The sequence below is a fragment of the Podarcis melisellensis genome (genome assembly GCF_964234715.1).
Source record: "Podarcis melisellensis genome assembly, chromosome: 11".
Taxonomy (NCBI): Eukaryota; Metazoa; Chordata; class Lepidosauria; order Squamata; family Lacertidae; genus Podarcis; species Podarcis melisellensis.
In genome coordinates this window covers 22,977,320-22,995,710 of record NC_138543.1, presented here as the reverse complement: position 1 = coordinate 22,995,710, position 18,391 = coordinate 22,977,320, and the positions used below count along the sequence as shown (strand labels likewise).

General features: G+C 40.2%; 1 protein-coding gene across 3 annotated transcripts in view; it reads right to left on the bottom strand.

Annotated features, from left to right (window-relative positions):
- The window catches only part of EFNA5 (ephrin A5), a 220,528-nt gene that overhangs the window by 7,485 nt on the left and 194,652 nt on the right, over positions 1-18,391 (bottom strand). For 2 of the 3 annotated variants that reach the window (XM_081930778.1, XM_081930779.1), the window contains exons 3-4: positions 4,471-4,536; positions 3,984-4,064 (exon numbers count right to left, since the gene is read on the bottom strand). In XM_081930778.1, the coding sequence (XP_081786904.1) occupies positions 3,984-4,064; positions 4,471-4,536 (147 nt within the window). The remainder of the gene's footprint in view (positions 1-3,983; positions 4,065-4,470; positions 4,537-18,391) is intronic. The other variant, XM_081930780.1, reaches the window with a different exon arrangement.

The window sequence follows — 18,391 nt, the reverse complement described above, 5'->3', positions numbered from 1 at the left end:
AGCACACATACCAGACACATACACTACAATACTAGCAAGTTAGTACACAGTTTAGACAGCATGCAACAAAACTCAGTGGGACTGTCCCTGTTAATGAAGCAGCATGTTAACAGCAAACTATTAGTGAGCTGGGAATTACTATCAAATATTTTCTCTGGCAATCTTGTGAATATGCTCTGTGGATGGGAGCTGGCCCTGCTCCAGATCTCTGTACATGCTGCAATGTGGCTTCTCCATTAACTTCAAAGTTGTTGTTGCCCTATACCGGCAACAGGGATGCAGAGGTGGAGCTACCTTGTCATCAAAGGTGGGAGGAAGGCTTTGATTGTATGAAAACTTTCTCATGCAAAAGAAGCCTCTGCATCAGCGTAAATGTGCTTTCCACTTAGGCATCTCCCTGCACCACCTACTCTTCTTCACTCAACCAACATTTTGCATTGTGTTTAGATATCACACACTAATGACTCATTAACATGGTTTCGCTGCTCTTCTGCAAAACAGATTCCTGGGCATTTTAGGATCTTCAAGCTCAGAAGAGGAACATTCTCACTGATAAAGCTACAGATAGGTAGCCGTGTTGGTCTGCCATAGTCAAAACAAAAAAATATTTTTCCTTCCAGTAGCACCTTAAAGACCAACTAAGTTAGTTCTTGGTATGAGCTTTCGTGTGCATGCACACGAAAGCTCATACCAAGAACTAACTTAGTTGGTCTTTAAGGTGCTACTGGAAGGAAAAATATTTTTTTGTTTTGACTGATAAAGCTGACAATGATGCGCAACTGCTCTAGACTTTTATGGAAACTGAACTTTGCCTTTATCGATACTGAGAAGTGTGTGTTGGAACTGGTTTGATTTTGCTTTGCTATAACACATTTGTGTCTAACGTAGTATCTTAATCAGAATGCCTTGCAATTCAGCAGCTGCTATAGTACATCTGGGGCCGCCTATGTGCTTAAGTTTCGAACAGTTGATAAATTCCAGTCCAAGGCACTTCCATTAGGGAAAAATGACATCTAAAACAGGATAATAGCATTTTTAAACGTATTTAAATTCTCATTTGTGAGTGCAAGTAGTAGTCTTTTTAAATAAATGCTCTAAATATAAGGTGGACAGTAGCCGGCCAACACAAAGGTTTTGGCTGTAAGAGTGAAGCAACAGCAACACCCTGATATACCAGCGTGATGAAAACCAATATCACCTGTGTCCTGTGTCAGGAGTTAAATGCACTATAATTACTCTGAATTGAGAAACAGACTTTGGCAAATTTGTCAGGATAATGATGGCAAGGGGTCCTATCTCCTCTGGTGAGTGAATGAGGTGGTAATGAAGCTTTCAGGTTCTACCTATTGTTCACAATGGATTAGCTCATATTCAAAAGTTGAAGGGATAGATAAATGCATGTTCAGCTACTCTAAAACTGTTAAGAAAAAAATGGAAAGTGTAGAGAACTCAGATTAAAAACAAAGCTCAGATAATGGAGGGTGGAGCTTGATTCTCTCATTCTTCTCTCTGAAGTCATTGAGACAACTGAAAAGTCCCCTCCCACACACACACACACACTGGATTTCTACTCTCTGCTAGCACAGGGGTAAAGAACCATTGGCCTCCAGTCAAAATTAGGTCTGTCATGTGCCCCAATTTGGCCTGTGAGGCTGTTTTCCCTAACCCATGCCCACTTGCCACACAACTGACATCATATGTGATGTCAGGTGTGTGGCAGTTAGATATCCAGAGTCAATGAATAATTTGGAGCCTTAAAATGCACTGCCAAGTGAAAATGAAAGATATTATCTTTTTAAAAAGGGGTGAATGAAAAGTTATATATTTGTTCCAATACTGATAAATGTATGTGTACATTACTGTGGTGTCGTAGTAGGACATGGTTTGTAGGACCTAATGCTTCTACCAATCAAGGCTTGTGGTAGCTTGTACAAATGATACATAATTTGTAGATATATTGATCAGATTGAACATAGCTCGCTACGTTGTAATTTGAGGGGGCAGAGCTTAAAAGGAAATTTAACAAACTGCAGAGCAGCAGCAAATATGCTTTTCAGCTACTAAAATAATTTAGGAATGTGACATGTGGGTATTATATTATTATTTTTCCTTTGAGGTTTTTGGGAAATATATAAAGCCATTTTTCAAAAGAATGTGATTTTTGATAAGTTCTGTTGCAATGCTTGTGTTCTGCTACTAGGTGTCACTATAGAGCTGTTTGTGTGTTTGAGTCAATGCAGACCTAAGCCTTTCCAAGCTCCTCCTTGTGTATAAAATCCATTTTCTTCTTTAATCACAGTTAAAGCTGACTTCAGCATCAGATTTAAACATGGAGAAGCTGCTTAGCAGACCATGGTTAAGAGATGTCCTAGTTAGCATCAACTGTGGCAAAACAACAACAGAGAATTCACATGCAAGGAGCAATGGCTGGAAGGAGAAATGTGCAATTCCATGGGCCACTTCTAATCTCTTAACAATGATTAAGTGACCGGTGTGTTATATCTGCACTGGCTCTTAGAGACAAATCAGTAATAGAACATATAGCACAAAATAGTTGTCCCTTGCAAACAGTTGGCTCTTTATTAACTATCTGTGATAGGGACTAATAAAACTTCCTAGTTCCTTATGATAAGACTATGTTTCTTTTACAGGGCAAGAGTATACTCAAGTATGGTAGAATAAATTTTCCACCCCACAGCCTAGAATACAAATACAATTATCAACTAGCCATATAGGCTCAAAGATTCTGTATTTAATGGATAATGATTAAAATATCTCATATAAAAGCAATGTCCACAGACATGTTCATGTTCAGTAGACAGTTTAGCTTTCAAAAGTTCTTTAATATTTTCACTATAAAAACAGAACTGAAAAAAATAGTGTTGAGGTAACTGATTACAGATGGGATTGCAAAAAAATGTGTTTGCAAGTAATTATTTGAAAAAAAGAGTTTACATATATTTAGTTGGCAGAGTGCATATATAAATCCATGCACACATAAAACATCTATAGAGATGCATATTTTAATGAGCTCCAGCTATAATTATGTACATTGGTTTCAATGGGGACAGTTCTGTTTAGGCTTAACTCAATCCCATTGAATCAAAGAAATTTAAAAGCATTTAATTAACAAGATTGCACTCTAAATTTACAGAGCAAAACTTCCAAGTGTATGTATATCTTATTCATATTTATGAAAGCATTTGTACTGCAGGCAGTCTTTTAAGGCACACAGACATATTCCCATCAAGATCAGCCTGAATAGTAATACTCATTTGCACAAGGATCTTTATGAACACTTGTAGACAAGTCTTTCACGTATGCTATTGGTTTAAAGGTACAGAATGATATTCAGCCATTGTTCTCATTTTAAAGCCTGAAATAATTTTGATTTTAAGCAGTAGAACTTATTGCATACTTGTTCTACCATATAGATCAAAACGTGACACTTTTGGAAAGGTAGCTTTATTAAATTTATAAGATTCTGTCCACCCATTGGACAACTGACCTATCAATGATGTTATGGTCAATTGCTTGTTGTGGGCAGGGAAACCACTGGTTTAAATGCTTCTAAATACATAGATGTGTAAACATGTAAACAATATCAAAAGTATATAAATACACACACACATTTCCTCTCTTAATTATTTATGTCCTGAATGGATACTGTGGTGCTGCGGCAACTTACTGCAAAAATGGGGTGGGAATGGGGACAGAGGAACTGCTAATTTTTTAAAAAATTGGGATGCCATGTTTGAGTAAATAATTTGTCATGGAAAAAGCATACTTTGCCTCCCATCCATTGGACAAGAATACTAGCGCTAGCAAATGAGAAACACCATAAGCAATATTAGCATTGCGGGAAATGAGTAAAAGCAGAGTCATTTTACCATGCAAACTATGCAGAGAGAAAGAAGGGAAGAGAAGCAGACGCACCAGAGGATAGAGGCATTTGTTAAAAGAGATTCTCTAAGCATACTAACCTGCTGGTTCTAATGAATTTTCTACTTTGTCGTTAACATCGAAAACACGGTCATGAACACCTATAGTTTTCATACAGTTGTCTATAACAAAAATAGAGATAACAGCCAAATATGTTAGTGAGACACCCTTAAATCCCCCATTTTCCTTTTTTTGTTGTTGTTGCTCTATGTGATTTCTATTTCTATTATATGTATGTATCTCTTAGTTGTGGCATGCTTCCAAACGCCACAATAATTGTCTTTTTGTACAACAGTCTAAGAAACAACAAGTTAGCAACTGCTGTGTACTTGAAACAAATAAGAGTAAAAGCTTTGTGAAAAAAATGATAAAAAAGATATGGTGAAAACAAAAACAAAAAAGCCGCTATATAGAACAGATACCACACAGGATTCAAGAGTAAAAAAAAAAAAGTTTTTACTGCTTTTACCAGACCAAACAAAGCATGTGCTATAAAGCCACCCTCTAAGCAAGATCTAAGTAACTTACTTGCAGGCCGTACAAAGACTTTCAGCTTTAGACAGGACCTCCTCCCATTATCAGGGATTGCAGATGCTGTTGAAGAGAAGGGGGGGGAAGCATAGTTACTCTTTGTCCTACAGACATAATGTAGTACATTCTTCTTTTCCTAAGATAACACATCTGCAGCACATTAAAAAAGGAAGAAAGTAGATGATATGGGGCAGTCTGAATAGCAATAAACTGAAGCTTCAAGGCCACGCCACTGCTCTTTTTCAAAAGAAAGAGTGGCATAACAACTGTGCAAAGTAAGAAGCCACAGAACCCACCCACCAGACTCTACCCTTGAACCCCAATAAGACTCAGGCCAACAACAACAACCACAGCAACAGTAGCAACAACAACAAGAACAACAACCCAGCATGCTTCTACAAATTGGTTCTAAGGGCCAGTTTGCATGGCCACTTTTGATGTAGTAAGGTGCAGAAAATCATTTTCACATGCTAACATACTAAATAATAACTACCTGAAAGCTGCAGTGACTTAAAAATTCTAATGAATTTTTCCCCGCTGCTACTGAGTATATTTTTCAAGAACTACTGGTATGGGGCTGGATGAATGGAAGAACTCCTTCCATTCACAGAAGGGACTGCAATCTATTCCAGTGGAGCCTCTTCCTGGCTGATTTTAATGCATTCCCTCTTCCGCCCTGGGCTCTCTCCCACTGTTACAAGGAGTTCTCCGACCCTCCAGACAGAGGTGCCACAGTGAGAAGGAGACCTTGGCAAAGTATTCCTCCTCACACAGCAGGAACACACTGAGATTGGAGTTCAGGTCACAGGAGCTCTGTATCCAAGAAACACAATGATCCAAATAAGTGTAAAATATGTCTGCATTGTGGCAAAGAGATGCAAAAGCCAGGATGAACTTGCCCTGAACTTTGGGCTGAGGCTTGCAGTAAAATGGTGTGCATTGCCACAGAGGAAATAGTCACTTCCATTGGGGCTGGGAATGTAGTACAGACATCTGGCCCCACTTGTGTGCAATCAACTCTCGTATGAGTGCATATACGTGTTGCACCAAGAAATCAATCAATCAATCAATCAATCCTAAGCTGAAATGGCTACAGAGCTGGAAAGTTCTTGTGGCTCACAAGGAGACTCTCCTCGGAGTCAGAAGAGGATGCCAGTAAGCCAAAAGTCCAGGCTCCAAAATGACACATGGGAGCTCTCACTGCTGCTGCTGTGCTACCCCATTCAACAGCTGTTGGGCGGGAATCTGTATGTACTGTAGTAGGCTCCCCACTTACTCTCATTTTGTTTATGTGGGGTGGGGGCTGGGGCATAACCCCCGCATCAGTGGGGAGTCACCTGTATTAAGAAAAGCCAGTTAACTGTTGAAGATTCTGATTATAAAGTTACTAAAATTGTGGTCCTTCTTCACCTCAAGAAAAGTGTTTCATTTCTTCATTACTGGGTCTAGGGGATAATCATGTGATGCCGTTTAAACACTGGAAACTCTGCTACATTTATGAAATCCTTGCTTTCAGCAAATCACGAATCTGTTTTCAGGAATCGTGAACTGCTAATACAGTGGTACCTCGGGTTAAGTACTTAATTCGTTCTGGAGGTCTGTACTTAACCTGAAACTGTTCTTAACCTGAAGCACCACTTTAGCTAATGGGGCCTCCTGCTGCCGCTGCACCACCGGAGCCTGATTTCTGTTCTTATCCTGAAGCAAAGTTCTTAACCTGAAGCACTATTTCTGGCTTAGTGGAGGGTGTAACCTGAAGCATATGTAACCTGAAGCATATGTAACCCGAGGTACCACTGTAATTATATGCATTGATGTGGAAATTGGTTTGCCTCTAAATTAATGCACGTGGTAGATCATATGACTCATTGAGTGGTCCAAATGTGCACATTTTTAGTCATATGACCATGCACCACAGGAAAATGGAATCTTGGTTTGTAGCACATCCAGATGTCAGTCTTTCCACCAACAGGTATATTATTATTTGGGGATATAACACTGGATGAAGATAAGTGTCGTACTGATTGTGCTACATAATTAACCGCTGCTATTGACTCTATAATGCTGCAAAGAAATGCCGTAAATGAAAGGAGAAAAGCTCAGGTGAGTGAACAGCTTGGTGGTGGGTATTATGAAAACAATCCATTCATTTGATTATGGATGCTGCAAAGAATCCAACTGCCCTGTACTAGACAGCTGGCTTGGAGAGGGTTCGGCAGACAGCGCCCACGAGACTTGTGCTAAAAAAAGGCCTTTGTGATAAGGCGCTGGTAAAAGGCACCGAGGGATAGTATTTGTGACCGACTTGAACTGGAGCTCGATGACAAAAAGAGATTAGTGGTTTGTGTACACAGCCAGCCAATAACCAACACACTAAGCCTCAAGGTAAGTGGGGCTTATAGGGACTTTGGGAAGACTTGCTTAAAAAAATACGTGTGGCTTTATTAAGCAAGTGTTCTTGTTCTAGAGAATATTCCAAGTGCTTCCACAATCTCAGAAGATGCTGACTTAGATAATTTTGTTTTCATTGAGCATGCATGATGCCCTTATTCAATTTGCTGCTCCTTTGTATAGTTGATTATAGGTAGACATTAATTTACTGCAACTTCATTATTGATATATGCAGATGTCGACGGTAAAAGAATTATGAACCGGCTCCTTCAGACTTTGAGTCATTGTTTCCAAGGCATATTTTCTGGGAAAAAACGACAAGTTCAAGGAGGGAAGGGAGGAACACAAGAGAAAGAGGGGGTGGGAGTTCAAATAGAGTAAGCCAGCACTTGTTAGAAGTGCCTGCTTACCTCTTTTAATCACAAAACAAAACTGAACAGCAATGATGCTTTCCTGCTCTGCCTGGTACTCACTGACAAGCAGTTAAGAAGTGCTAACAGCTGGCTTGGCCGTAGGCTCTCACTAAATCAAAGTTGGTAAAAAAAAAAACCCAGCAACCCTCTCTCTACTGACATTTACAGTAACTGATGTGTTACAGGGCACAGCACTGCACTCTGTAGGGGCATCCAGGAAACTGTGTCCTTCCTGTGGCCCCTGATGAATATACAAATCCTTCTCAAGACAGGACAGGATGCTTAACAAAATCGGAATACTGTATTCCTTACCTAACAAGCAAATTTGCTTGCCCTGTTGGCCTAAGCAAAAATGAGTATTTGATTATTTCCTGCTCCATCCAGACTTTTAATTGATTCTTACAAATGACAGCCTACATACTCAAAGGCAGGATGTCAGTTTTATGCTCTTACTTTGGAAGCTATTATTTGCCTTTGCAAAATAAAGGCAGCATGGATTTTGCTATCCTATAAACTACCTGGTGTATTTTTTCCTCTAATAAAACAGAAAGGCAATCGTTTCCATCTGCTCTCTTTATGATTATAACCAGTTTTACCACAACTAAAGGGAGAAAATGCACAAACTGCTGACAGATTAGTGCTTATATGGTAGCTGTGCCCCTGCATATCATGGGATAGTTCTACTCTTTCATGCCCAAATACTAGTTTTGCATTCATTCACACACTCCTGACGAGCTCTTTGTTTGTTTGTTTGTTTGTTTGTTTGTTTGTTTGTTACTACTTTTCACAGAGTGTATCCCCAAGAATAAATGCAGACCCCTTTCACTCTGAATGATGTCAGGTACCAAGAATAAGATTGATATCCCTTTAGTAACTTGAGCAGGGTGATTTTGAGTTTCTTGCTTGCTTTGTTCTTCTTTTACTTTGAAACAAAGCTACAATAATTGCATTTAAAATGCACTAAGCAATCCACAAAAATTAAACCACTACCAGGCATTGCTAATCCACATTCCAAAATACTAGCAGATGCTAAACTTTTCTAATCAGAAAAATAGTATCTTGACAAATTAACTGATCTCTACCTTTATTAAGTATTCAGAATCTGAGCAAGCACTGATTCTGTCTATGAACCCTTACTGATTAGTGAATTCAAGGTACATCTGCAATCAGGGGTGCTAACACGGATCTTCTGCATGTCAATTTAGCCAAACACCTCACCCTCAAAATCAAGTACAAATGTGCACATGCTAATTTAAAGACATATGCAAATTTAGAAACAATGAAATACAAAGTGGCTACACGAAAGCAATCAGATGTCTTAAAAGACAGAATGCCATCAATGGAAGCTTTCACCATAATTGTCTTTCCATGCTAAAAAGCCTTAATCTGTTGAACTCCTGCCTGCCACACAGCTGTTATCACACAAGAGCCCTGCTCTCCCACAATGTCAACCCTAAATCATGCAAAGAACTGAGGTTTTGTTAATTGCAATCCAGTTATGTTACTGAACAGCTTTCATCAAATTGATCTTAGGCTAACAACCTACATTCAATACAATACCAGACATGATATTTCAGGTAGGATGGGGCTGGTCAGAGTCAAAGCAGATTTAAGATGTTCAGTCAAGGCTCAAATGGCCATGCATTGATAAACAGTTTAAAGGCAAGGAGCTAATACTATAGCAAACAGTCGTTCTTTCTTTCTTTCTTTCTTTCTTTCTTTCTTTCTTTCTTTCTTTCTTTCTTCTTTTTGAAATAACAATAATTTGACTCTTTGACATGGATATACCTACTTAAGTCCCCCCATTCCCTCTCCTCAACAGGCAAGAAAGCAATTAATCACACCACACTCTTTCCCCATTGTGCTTCCTGAATCACGCTTTCTCAAGTACAATGTTGCACACACCCACAATATGGGTATATTAATGGTGCACTTTATTTACATTTGCATTGGCAAGAAAAATGTTTATTGTTTACAAGGGGGTGGGGAATACACTTCTTGCATGAAATTAAATTGGAGTTAGAAAGAACACACAGGGGGATTCAACTAATGAGTTTCAGCAGCCCTGTGCAAAAACTTCCCCTTTCAATGGGGCTTCCCCCCTCCCTTCTCCCTGTGTCACACTCTCAATTGATTTTGCAAGGGCTCAGGAGAACCCCTGGAACAACATGTGGGGGGAAGGAGGGAAGGATTGATCCATCTGGCAAGCCAGCATGCTTGCATCAATGGATCAATCGCCTTAGCATGGCATTCAATTCCTTCCATGAATTCCTGTCTCTTGTTGCTACCTTTTGCTTTGGGCTGCATACACCCAGTCACACTAAAATCCTGATTTCTCAACTTTTTTTTGGACAACAATCATTTGTCTACAAGAGAAAACAAGAAAAAGAACTTTAGGGTGAATCAAGATTTCCTTTCCCATTGTCTGGAAAAGGGCTATCTGGTTCATTCCGAAGCTACTTTTTAAATCTTCCCTAGTTCATATAGAAAGGCGATGGCAAACCTAGATAGGTAGATAGACCTAGATAACCTAGATAGATAGATTCTTAAGGAAATCAGCCCTGAGTGCTCACTGGAAGGACAGATCCTGAAGCTGAGGCTCCAATACTTTGGCCACCTCATGAGAAGAGAAGACTCCCTGGAAAAGACCCTGATGTTGGTAAAGATGGAGGGCACCAGGAGAAGGGGACGACAGAGGACGAGATGGTTGACAGTGTTCTCGAAGCTATGAACATGAGTCTGATCAAACTGCGGGAGGCAGTGGAAGACAGGAGTGGCTGGCGTGCTCTGTTCCATGGGGGTCACGAAGAGTCAGACACGACTAAACAACAACAACAGTTCATATAGAATAATAAAATTGTAGACCTGGAAGGGGCCCAGAGAATCATCCAGTTCGGCAGGCCTATCTCCAACTGAAAACATTAACTATCAGTCGCTATATTTGACAAGCCTAATCAGTAAAAACAGAGACTTTCTTTTGACTAAGCTGGATGGGGGAAATCAGAGTCTATTGAAACTCTGTAAAACTAGCATAGGTACAAAATAGCAGTAGTGTCTTTCTGGCCTTTTAGGCACTAGCAAAGCTAGTGATGAAGATAAGTGGATGTCAAGGGATAGTCAGAGATATTTTTCTGCCCCTCTGTATAACTTGCATCTGCTTAGAAGATAATAAGTACAGCACCTGCTCTTAAACAGCACATACTGTATTTGCTTAAGCAGTTTCCTCATTCCAAGATAACTTGCTTGCAAGAAACTTTGAGCAACGTTTTCTTACTCTTTTGTATACCCAGGTCCTATTGTAGGAATGTTTCGTGAAGAGAGATCATACTAAGTTACTCTTCTGTGAAACACTGGCACAGACAATTCAATTTGTTCATTATGTTGTTAATCATTACTGTATATTGCTTACGGAATTCTGCTTTTGTCTTTTCTTTGTACATCTGCTGCAAACAATTTGCACTACTGAACAGCTAATCTTAAGGGCTCCCTATTATTCCCTGTTTGGTGTAGTGTCACAGGCCAGATGTAAACCCAACGTGTTGAATGGTGAAACTGACCTAGAAGCACCTGCTTCATCTTAAAATAACCATGCAGAATTATTAGCTCCATTAGGATGTCATTCCATGCTGGGAGAGTGAAATCTGAACCATGAGATTTTTCTCTCTCTTGTCATTCTAAAAAATAGCTGTCTACAAGACTGGAATAGATACCCAGAAGTCACAAAAACCAGTCAAGCGGTCCTAGTCAGTCTGCAAACTTTGAAGGCACAAACGCAAGAACAGAGCCAACTCTATCCCACTACAAGCAAGTCTGAAAAGGATGTTCAGGCAGTTTTCTGCCTAAGTTATAACGACAAGCTCTTTGGGGTGTGTGAAAAAAGTATTTATAGCAATGATTTGCCTTTAGCCATTTCAAGCACAATACCATTGACAAATCCAAGATCCACATAACCTTATATAACCCTCAAATCTTAATTCTGATAGCCAGAAGCACCAAAATATCCAATACTCTGTGTCAGCCCCAGAGATTTGGGAAGTTTCATTTTTAAGAAGCGCCATCTGCTTTCTCCTTTGTAAAGAAATGAGTTTGTGTGGGAGCATTAAAAATGCAGTTTCCCATTATGTTTGCCATGGGCAATATTTCTCAATTTGTGGGAGTCAAAAGAAAAGAGAGCCTATTAGTTGTTAGCAGAGCTGAGCCGTTCCCCTGTAGGATTTAGTGTGATTTACAGTACAACACAAATGTATGTAGATTAGCCAGGTAAATGCAGTATTAAGCATTAATATTCTTCTCACAATGCAAACTGAAAAAAGTTTCACATTTACATAGACACTATTGAAAAGGTCTGCTGAAATTTAATGAACCAACAAAAAGTAAGTATGAGTATGATACACTTACAAAAGGAATCCTGTACATGGAAACTATTTTTTACAAAATTAAAAATCATAAGGCAGAGTATTTCTACCCACAAAGAAAGCTCCATCCCTCAGAAATCTGCACGCTTTAAAGATTTATCTGGATCACCATATATTGATTCTCATTTCCAACCCAAGAATTAATTGTCCAGTTGTGTCTAAATCTGACCGCTCATAGAGACTTAAGTCTTGTACATTCATTACTTGCTCATTCTTGAAACTTGCTTTATCAAGCATGCATCCTGAGTAAATTGCTTTCCTACATAGCCGTAGGAGGTGACTCAACTTGTTGGCAACATTTGATCTCACCTAGTCTGCCATATCTCTACATTTAATCATCAACAGGGTCAAGCTACTGACAAAGCGGAAGATTTTGAATGTCTTGAAGCAAGAGACAGGAGGATGCCAGCTGCAGATGATACAGCTCTAACAACTACTGAGAAAAAATGCAAAAGCATTGGTAGAACATCTGCCTGACAATGTTAATTGAAAAAAATGTTTTAATAAGTAATGCATTTACTACTAATAATAATGATGATGAATTTATTAAATATGTGCACTCCCTTTCATCCAAAAATTACAGGGTGGTCTACAACATAAAAATGAGAACACAAAATACATAATTAAATGAAACAAACAAACCAATAACACCCTTCCCACAAACACTCGCATGCACATGGGAAACTGATTTATCTGCCTTCATTAGCTTTGATACAGGGATACTGGATGTGCCATGCAACTATATTCCACTGCAGTGCTTAAACCTGAGGAGAAACTGCCTCCTCCCTTCTGAAAGAGGGGTGTAGTGAAAGTCCCCCAAGATACATTTGTTGGTGTTTCAGCACGAACATAGAATGAAACACAAAACAGAACTCACATGCCTTAAGACAGCAAATAACCCAGCTCATACATCCCATGGGGTAGGCGCTTAATTCACATGGCAGAGGAGCAGCGCAATCCCCTCCCCGCTATCACATCAATAGCATGAATTGTGTATTGCGTGTCAAGGTCCCCAAGCCAGCCCCACAGAAGAAATAAATTCACACAGACACAGATTTTGGTTTAAGGTTAATGGGCAAAATTTAGGCCACAACTTTATTGATTACAGCAAATGTGAGCGGTATTTGCTTAGGCATTGGCAACAGACTCTATCTGACTCCTGCCCACCTTGCAGGGAGTCAGGGAGGGTAACCCACCCAAAGAGGAAGCCACATTGGGGGAACCCGCCTGCATCTCCCCTGGTGTTCCCAGAGGCCTGGCATGGCCCTAGCCCCTCAAGCGGACTTCGGACAGGATCCAGGCCCCGGATTCCTTTATCAGAATACCCTTGAACATGGAGGGGCAGGCGATGGCCAATCTCCCCTCCCCCACACATCAATAAGCCAATGCCTAACCGCCAAACCTTACGAAGTTGTAGCGATTGCTAAAAGGTAGGCGAAAACCAAGTCCCCAGTGCCAATCTGCCAAATGGAAATATCCTACCCGTCCCAAGACAGGTGACCAACCAAAGTCCAAAGCAAGGCCAGAGGGTACCTAAAAGAAAAGGGAGGGTGGATGGGTGTTCGGCAACGTGAAGCAGGTGCTCAGCACATGTCACAATGCTGCTTTCATAACCCCCCATGATCACCCCACTCATGGCCAAAAGAGGCATGGGGTGATCGTGGTGCCACCCTGGCATAAAGGGCATCACTCCCCCCACAGCAGGGGGGGGATTGTGTTGTGGGCCCACCCACAACCAGGACCATCCTTTAAGATGATCCTATTTCCCACAAATGGTAGACTGTCTAGTGCACATGTGAGCAACAAGGGTTTGCATGCAGCCCTTGGATGCCTTTTGTGTAGCCCACCATTGGTGCCTAAGCTAACACTGCATTCCCATCCCCTGGGAACCCCCTCAGGGTGATTATGTTGGAAAGAATGCACTAGGGAAGGACATAGCTATATCCCCCAATACAACTGTACTATCTCAGTCCACCAAACACTTAAGGGGCTGTGATTTGCATGTGTAGAGAGAGATGAATCCCCTCAAGTGTTTGGCAGGCAGGACAATACTGGAATTATTGTGGGTGAGTAGGTGCTGGGGAGGGACATCCTCACTCCTTCCCAGCCCACCAAACAGTGGGTTTGGTTTCCATGGGTCAGTTGGTATACAGGGCATACTGCAACTCTTTTCTTTGGAAATTGTGTGTGTGTGTGTGTGTGTGCTGACTGTATTTTTGTGTATGTGTGTTAATGGTTCCTGAGCTCCCACTTCTGCGAGTGGCCCTCGGTGATGAGGGCTTGCTCATCTCCAAGGGTTGGTTCACAAGCAACATTATCAGCGTACTGGAAGAACTCACACTGTTGAGCTACTACAAGAATTAAACGCCCTGGGGATATATGACGTAGGTCTCTAATTTTACACTTCCACTGGAACATTTCAATGACAGTGTGACTTATAATGTCCCAGAATCAGAAACGTAGTTAGATAACTGTCAAGTTATTTCAACCTATTAACAGTGCATAAAAGTATACATTGTTTCATTTTAAAAATGAAATGCTAATCCAAAGAAATAATAACTCAATTTTAATTAATTTCATCTCTAGACAAGATAGAACTAAATCAACTGATGGACATATCATTGTCACATTAGTAACAGCAAATCCCTATCATGTGTGCTATCGTGCAATTTGCTAGGGTTAGATTATATTTCTGTACTTGATAAATCACTGGTTTCTGTTTAACCCAATCTGTTGATTGTTTGATTATCATAATGACCAGTGGCTTCCCACCATTATAAACTTTCACTTTCATAGGTTAAAATTGTAAGCAACTCAGAAACCATTTTTTAGTTCACAAGGTGAATTCTGATAACATTTTGCCTTTATCTACAACTACCAAGTGCATAATCAGTTAAAGCAGAGCAGTTAACAGCAATCCTACTACTGTGTTATACCAGTGTGCAGGTTGTAGGATTTGGCATAATTTTGCTAATGGAACAGAAGATGCACCACCATGACAAATATATCAGGAGTGCTGCCCAGACTTCCCAATGGAGTGGCTAAAACAAGATGAAGTAATGAGTAGGATGTACACTTCCACTATACTCACTGTACAGGAGTTGTATAAACTTACAGCCAATTGTCAATACAATTTTATACAAGCTTGAATCTGGCACAATTCTACTCCTACACTGCTGACCCTCAATACCATGACAGATCATAGGTGTCAGAAGTCAGGGAATCCGATCCCCCCAAGGTAGGCTGCCGGCAATAGATAAGACAGGGTTCTTACCAAGGTCTTTTATTCAATATTCACATAGAGAGGCTTAGAAATGCAGCCTCTTGGAGTAATGGCATTGCTCTGAGTAATCTCCACCCCCCCATCTCTCCTCAATCGTCAACAGGTGGTGACCGCATAGGGCCATTTGTCTTTGAGCCCTTTGCTCTTCTACTTTCAATGCTCACCAGGTTCTGTATCACAATCTAGTGATAATGTGGCTGCCAACTACTCTGGCTCTGCCTTCCCCTCCGCTTCTTCCATTATTTCTCAACCTTGCCCCTCATCTACCTCTGAGCTGTGACTTCCTGCAAACCACTGTTGTAAATCTATACTGTCTTTCTCTTCCCTGGAAGGTTCAGGCTGGGGAGGAGGGGTTCTTCACCATTTCTCCTCTGTCCAGTCCCTAACACTAGGATACATTTCAACCCAGCACCCAAAATACTTCACATAGAGAGACTACAACTCAGATGATAGCGTATGTGGCAGTGATTTCTCTCTCTCTTTTCCATGTTGTACACACTTTGAGCTCACAAGAGGGAACCCCATTCAGTGAGGTTCTTCTGGAGTTTCATAGGCTACTTCTATCTAGTTTATTTATTTGGTATAATTTGCAAGTTTAACTTCTTCCAACCCTGAATAATTTAAACAGCACTATCCCCAAAACAGTTCTTGAAATGGTAAGTGCAAGTTCAGCTGGATCAGAGCAATCTAGCCCAGAATCCTTTTCCTTAGCCATATGTCTTGAGGAAGCTCACTAGAAGGGAATGAAGCCAATAGCTCTCATCACTGTTATGCCTTCGCAACTCATATTCAGTAGTCTATGATGGTACTTAATCATAATAGCTAATAGCCCAATAAATATTGTTCATGCATTTGTCAAAATCCTGCTTTAAAGCCATCCAAGCTAATGAACATACTTACTTCTTGTGGCAGCAAATTCCATAAATTATGTATTTGTGTGAAGTACTTTGACTGCCTGCCTGAATGTACAGCCAATCAATGTCAATGGGTGACCCACGTTCTAGCATTATAACAGAAGGAACCTTTTCCTCTGGTCACTGTCTTTATAGACTAAAAGGTAGCAAACAGTTCAGACTTCCCTTGTAGTGAAGGTGCGCCAATTGCCAATCCTGTGATCCAACTGTTAATCTTCTATGTTATGAAAAGCTAAATGAAAGTATAGAATGGCAAAAAATGAATAACTGTTGATATAGCAAAGAAATCTGAACAATTGGCAAGGCATGAATCGTCTTAGAATAGAATTGTAGAGTTGGAAAGAACTCTTGAGAGTCATCTAGTCCATGAATCACAGCTAAAGAATCCATGACAAATGGCCTTCTAACTTCAGTTTAAAAACCTCCAGTGAAGGAGTCCATCACCTTCTAAGGTAGTCTGTCCCACTGTCGAATAGCTCTTCATTAATGAAGTCATGCTGATTCTCCCTCAGAATAGTTCTTTTTCTACAATACGTTTAACATACCCAATTAAGTAATGCTTTCTAAAAATTAAACTGGGTGTATACCTTGGTAGATGCTCTCTTCTTGAAATATGTTGTGAAGGAAAATTTAGAGGTAATCGTATGTCTGTCTTCTATCTATCTAATAAAATTTAGTTTAAAAAACTCTTCCACAGTGGATCTTTTAAAGAACTCTATTGCATGCCCACTGGCTTTAGTAGTTTTTTAAAATCTTAACTTGCGAACTGGTTCTAAACTTCTAAATATGTTCTTATCTCTTCATTAGGGAAGGCCAATGCAGATGATTTATTTAGCTTCAGTGTAATTTCCTTGTCTTCGTCAATGTTCCTCTTACACCTTTGTCATTACTGTCCACTGCTTGTCTCGTTGGCTTCCTGCTTTTAAAATATTTGGGGAAGAAAAATAAATTGTCCAATTCTCAGCAATTTGATCTTCACATTCCTGCTTGGCTTGCCTTACTTGAATTTGCAATACAAATTCCAATGGTTTTCTTTCTTTCTTTTTTCATTTGTACATTCACAAGATACAGTTCCTAGTTTCCTTGATTGTTCTGTTTACTCACATTAGTGTCATTTTGGAGAGTATTTCTGTGCTTAAGCTAAAGTATGTCTAAGAAAATAAAAGTTTACTGTGAAAACCTATATATGTCTACCCAGAAGTAATTCAACTGAGTCCAATGGGACCTATACAACCATGTGTACAGAATGGCAGCCTTAAAGAGCAAATTTAACTCAGCCCAGGTAAGAGCATAGAGGAACAGTGGGTTCGACACTGCATCCCAAACCCTGCTACTTGCATCAACCAAGGCAGAAGATGGGAGCAATTTTTATTTTTATGTTGCTGTGCCAGCCCCTGGCAGGTGCAGCTAAGAGGCCTAGATTGGGTCCCTCACAAGGATGAAGAATCCTAGGATAAAGTGGATTAATGTCTGGCTCTGCTCCACCCTGGCTCCACAACACCTTATATTGCAGCTCTACCATTGCTACCACAGGCAGTAGCTTCTCAATGACTACACTTTGAGCAAGCTAAGCTGGGACCTTTCCAACAGCAGAGCCCGGTGGACAGATACCTCCTCTATATTCTAACCCAGGGGTAGGCAACATAAGGCCCAGGGGCCAGATGCAGGCCTACTGCCTTCTCAATCTGGCCCGTGGACAGTCTGGGAATCAGCATGTTTTTACATGAGTAGAATGTGTGCTTTTATTTAAAATGCATCTCTGGGTTATTTGTGGAGCATAGGAATTAATTCATTTTTTTACCCCAAATATAGTCCGGCCCACCACATGGTCTGAGCAAAAAGGCATCCCTTAGGTTTTATAGAACAATTTATGTGAGCATCCATAAAATGTAAGGTCAACTATAGCTTTTTTTAAAAAAGTGTTAAAGGTTGGCAGACATATTCCACACATTTTCAATGAACCTCAGATTTCCACTTCAGTTTTCTACCTAATTTTTAAAATGTGTACTCTTTGTAAAAGTGCACCCACCCACACTATTAGAACTAGAAGAGGCATCACCCAGGAACTGCTTGTACACATTCCTATATAACTCTCCACGCTCACTTTTTGTTTCTTTCTAATGTGCCTACATTTTTCAAGCAATTCTGCAAATGAATTCCTACAGGGAGAATACAGGGCTTTTTATTTTAAACATGTCAGGAAGAATGTTTGTCCTAAAACTGAGTTGCAGGAAAAGAGCCCGTCTGAAGTGCTCACTTCTTTCTGCAGAACTCAAGTGACCATACCCTTTCATTCTCAAGTGAAAAAAAGGGAAAAGATTATTACTATGCTACTTTGGGAAGTCAGCCCTCCTGTAAGCGATCTCCTTTGTTATGAATATGGAACAGATGGAGCTAAATCTATCTGCTCTGTAGGAACAAAAACGCTTACAACCTAGCTCTCTCTATTAAAGACTCTACTTAGCTCCTTTATACCACTAGCTTTCTGTGCACCGCTGTGAG